Source organism: Humulus lupulus, chromosome 7, assembly GCF_963169125.1.
Source record: "Humulus lupulus chromosome 7, drHumLupu1.1, whole genome shotgun sequence".
Classification (NCBI taxonomy): domain Eukaryota; kingdom Viridiplantae; phylum Streptophyta; class Magnoliopsida; order Rosales; family Cannabaceae; genus Humulus; species Humulus lupulus.
The window spans coordinates 81,921,468-81,925,539 of record NC_084799.1 but is presented as its reverse complement, the minus strand read 5'-3'; the positions used below and the strand labels follow the sequence as shown (position 1 = coordinate 81,925,539).

Genomic DNA, 4,072 nt, shown 5'->3' with positions numbered 1-4,072 from the left:
GAGGGGTATAGAAAAATGTAACAATAGACAATGAACAGAAAAATAAAGATCATACACAAATTTACGTGGAAACCTTGAAGGTTAAAAACCATGGGTTAAGGAGAGAAATTCACTATGTCGAAAAATGATACAAGAGTATTTCAGTAGTACAATTCGGAAGGAATACATATAAAGGGAAACCTTAAAATGAGGAAGCTTCTTGGGTTGGGCCTTTAAAATTTAGGCCACAGACACAATAAATTCCACCTTGACACAAATTCTAATACTCAGATTGTGAATTGATCTCAGCATAAACAAAATCCCCATCTTCCACAAAGCCCCAAAGGGTTAACTCAACAACAAACACTGACCAAGTTCAAGCAGTGCTCAAACTTGGCTACAAATAAAGACTTTGTCATCATATCAGGAGGATTATCATGTGTGCTAATCTTGCTCACAACTAAGTCTCCACCGCCAATGATATCAAACACAAAATGAAAGCACACATCAATATGTTTTGTCCTCTCATGAAACATCTAATCTTTTGTGAAATAAATAACACTCTGGCTATCACAAAAGACTATATCTTCAAGTCATTATTACCCATCAGCTTAGAACCAGACTTGACCCTAGGTATAAGCGGGCTAGGCCCCCCACCCAGAAAGGGCCCAAAGCCAAAATCAAACACGGGCACTGATACCACTTGTAGAAAAAATATAACAATAGACAATAAACAAAAAGATAAAGATCACACACAAATTTACGTGAAAATCCTTAAGGGAATGAGACCACCTATATATATACATAATATACAAATATATAAGCTCGAGGGGAGGGTTTGAAACCCATCATTGGCCAAGAGTGCCAAGGCCCCCACCACCATGCTCACGGGTGATGGACTACTTTAGTTGATCACGTATAGAAATCAATTTTTGCGCTTTGTTTCATTACAATTTTTGTTCTTGAAAAAGAAAAAGAGAATTATTTTCATGAAAATGTTATTATTATTTTAATTATAATATATATTTTTTTAAAAAAATAAGTTAAACTTTACTCTCACAATCATTTAAAAAAAAAAAAAGAATTTATTTGACATATATTTGTTTTATGCAATACCATGTAATTCATTAAATATGAAATATTGTCTTATCACCCATTTATGTAACTATGTACCATTTCATAATAGTATTTGTACTACTACTACTACTACTACTACTACTACTACTAATAATAATAATAATAAAGTCAAGAGGAGGGTAAAATAAAATAAAAACTATAATATAGTTGAACTTGTTCTATTCCCATTAGGAAAATGCATTGCATGGATAATTGAAGGTATCTTATGTACTAATACATGACACACTTACGAGAAGCTTAATTTTTTTTTCAAAGTCAAAATGTATTTTTATTTATTTATATATATATATATATATATATATATAAAGCTTCCCTAATAATATTTACACTTGTAATAATAATCAAATAGATTCATCTTACTGGTTTTTTATTTTATTTTAAAATGAAATGAAAAACTATAATAATACATGCTTACAATATTGTTTTTTTTTTTTTGACAAACATACTTACAATATTGTTAGAAGAATCTTATCTCACCACAAACAAATTATCTATTAAACATATATTTCTCTTTTGTTTTTTTTTAAAAAAACACATATATTTATTTCACTCCACTCATCTATCACATTTAATTTTCCATAATATATAATATTGCTACTTAGTACTCTGTATAATATTGCTAATCATATAATATATATTTTATTTTAAATTAAATAAGTGAAATCCAATATTAAATTGTACCAGTTATAATACACTGCATGAAATAATGTTGGACATCATATGATATGGTGTTCCTTCGTAACTTATTCAGTAATATTTACTACATTAAATTCTCTCTATTTTGTTTTTCCTTTTTCACCCTAGTTGAGTAAAAATATCAAATATTTAATATAATTCATATAATATTTTGAGAAAAACCTCGGCGCACGAAAGCTGGAAGAGGGAGGGGCCTGAGGCATAAAGAGACGAAGAGAATAGGGTAATAAATATGATAAATATAAGGACGCGTGGTTCCCCGTGACTCGTCCTTTTTTTTCCTTTCAAATTATTAATTTATATATATATTTATATAAACTCACTTATACACATATACTATACAGACTCTTTCTTCTCTAACGTTTCGTTGCCAAATATCCCCAAACCAAAACCATTCCTTCTCTTTTTTTCTTCTTATTATTCCAACCTCCTTCTCCTTCTTCTTCGAAGGTACTTTTATATTCACAATCTATACATGTGTATATTCTCTCATGGAAGAAACTTGAGTAAATTATAGTTATAGCATGTTTCTTCATCGATTATTGACTCATGCTTTGTATATTTGTGCAGTTGCATATAACAAAATTATATAGGTTCATTGAGTTGTGGGAGTTTTGACCTTTATTTCTATGGCTTCGTATATCTCAAACGTTGAATCGAATCTTGACTCATCGGGGGATTCCAGTCGGAAAAAGCGTCGGAAAATCGGAGGAGGAGATGAGATTCCGAATTCGAGTTTGAGTCAGACAACTCATCCGCAAAGCTCGATGATCAGATGGAAATCTGAGTCGGAGCAGCGGATCTACTCAACGAAGCTTGTCGAGGCTCTCTCCAGGACTAGGCGGAGTTCTTCTTCTTCGCCCGGAAAGGTCGGGAAAGTTCGGGAGACTGCGGACCGAGTTCTGGCTGTGGCTGCCAAAGGAACGACTCGGTGGAGTCGAGCGATTCTGGCGAGTCGACACATGTTGATGAGGAATCGTCTACAGAGGAAACATAGAAAGGTGAAGGTGACTGATAAAAGCCGGTTACAGAAGCCACCGGAGATCAGAACGACAAGGTTACCACCTCTTCAGAAGAAGGTTCGAACTCTCAGCCGGTTGGTTCCCGGTTGCCGGAAGCTTCCTTTCCCGAACCTTCTAGAAGAAACAACCGATTACATCGCCGCTCTGGAGATGCAGGTCCGAGCCATGACCGCTCTCGCCGAGCTTCTAACCGGTTCACCGGTGAATCGACCCGGTTCAACCATCAACGCCTCGAGTTGACACAAGAACAGCTGAGTCGACTCGCGGCCAACTCGGCTGTTTGTGCCAGGTGTTTTTTTTTATTAATTTTTTTTGTCCTTTTGAAAATATTTTCATTTTAATGGATTTTTAGATTCATGTATTTTCTTTGTATACATGCCTTATTCTCTCTCTTTTTTTTTCAGCTCCACTATCCAATTCCTTTATTTTTTTTTATTATTTTCTCTGTCAGTCTTTTTAAGTTATTATTATTATTAATCAATTAATTAATTTAATTGAACATGCCAACTAGTATGAACATTCGGTCATGAATGAGAATCTTCAGCGCAGTTTTGGGCTTTGCTAATATGGATTTGTGAAATTGATGACTGAAAAGGCATACGCCAAAAAAAAAGCAGTATTAATAGAATGGACTTTTAATAATAATAACCCATGTGATTTTTTTTATTAATACGCAAAATTAAATGACAATAACACAGACACTAAAGATATGCAATATGATTTTTTTTTACTTTATGGGAAATTTACATGCTGGAAAGCCATCATAACCTCACATTAAGCAACATCAAGCGTTATTAGTAACAATTACTCGCTTAATTAACTTACAATATATCATTTTTATTAAGTTAATCGTGATTATTTGATTTGAATTGATGACTATACACTACCCTATTTAATAGGGTAAGCTTCACATGCCCTTTTATGGACAAATTCTTAGCTGCTCACCTATTTATCCACTCCTTTTAAAAAAAGAAATTTAAAAAGTGTGTTCTTGACATGTGAATGAAACTTTTAATAATGTAATGTAATTTTTATAATCTTAATAAAGTAATTAATGTATAGTTAAATTTGGGTGGGTAGCATTTGCATTTCATCTATTTCATGAGAGAAGTTGGTCAAGTTTCCCAATGTATTGGGATCTTTCAATATATTTTTCTTATCAAAGATTAGAGAGATTGTATTAGTAATAAATGTGAGAATTACCATGAAGATTATATACATAAAAAAACAAAGAATAT

General features: G+C 32.7%; 1 protein-coding gene across 1 annotated transcript; it reads left to right on the top strand.

Annotated features, from left to right (window-relative positions):
* Positions 1-2,105: 2,105 nt before the first annotated feature.
* On the top strand, positions 2,106-3,217 carry LOC133788374 (transcription factor bHLH149-like). The gene is made up of 2 exons (XM_062225837.1): positions 2,106-2,262; positions 2,383-3,217. The coding sequence occupies exon 2, from the start codon at positions 2,442-2,444 to the stop codon at positions 3,072-3,074; it is 633 nt and encodes a 210-aa protein (XP_062081821.1). The 5' UTR covers positions 2,106-2,262; positions 2,383-2,441; the 3' UTR covers positions 3,075-3,217.
* The last annotated feature ends 855 nt before the right edge of the window (positions 3,218-4,072 follow it).

Bases quoted from the DNA above. Each gene is read 5' to 3' on its own strand.
- LOC133788374 (XM_062225837.1), top strand. From the start codon at position 2,442: ATGGCTTCGTATATCTCAAACGTTGAATCGAATCTTGACTCATCGGGG.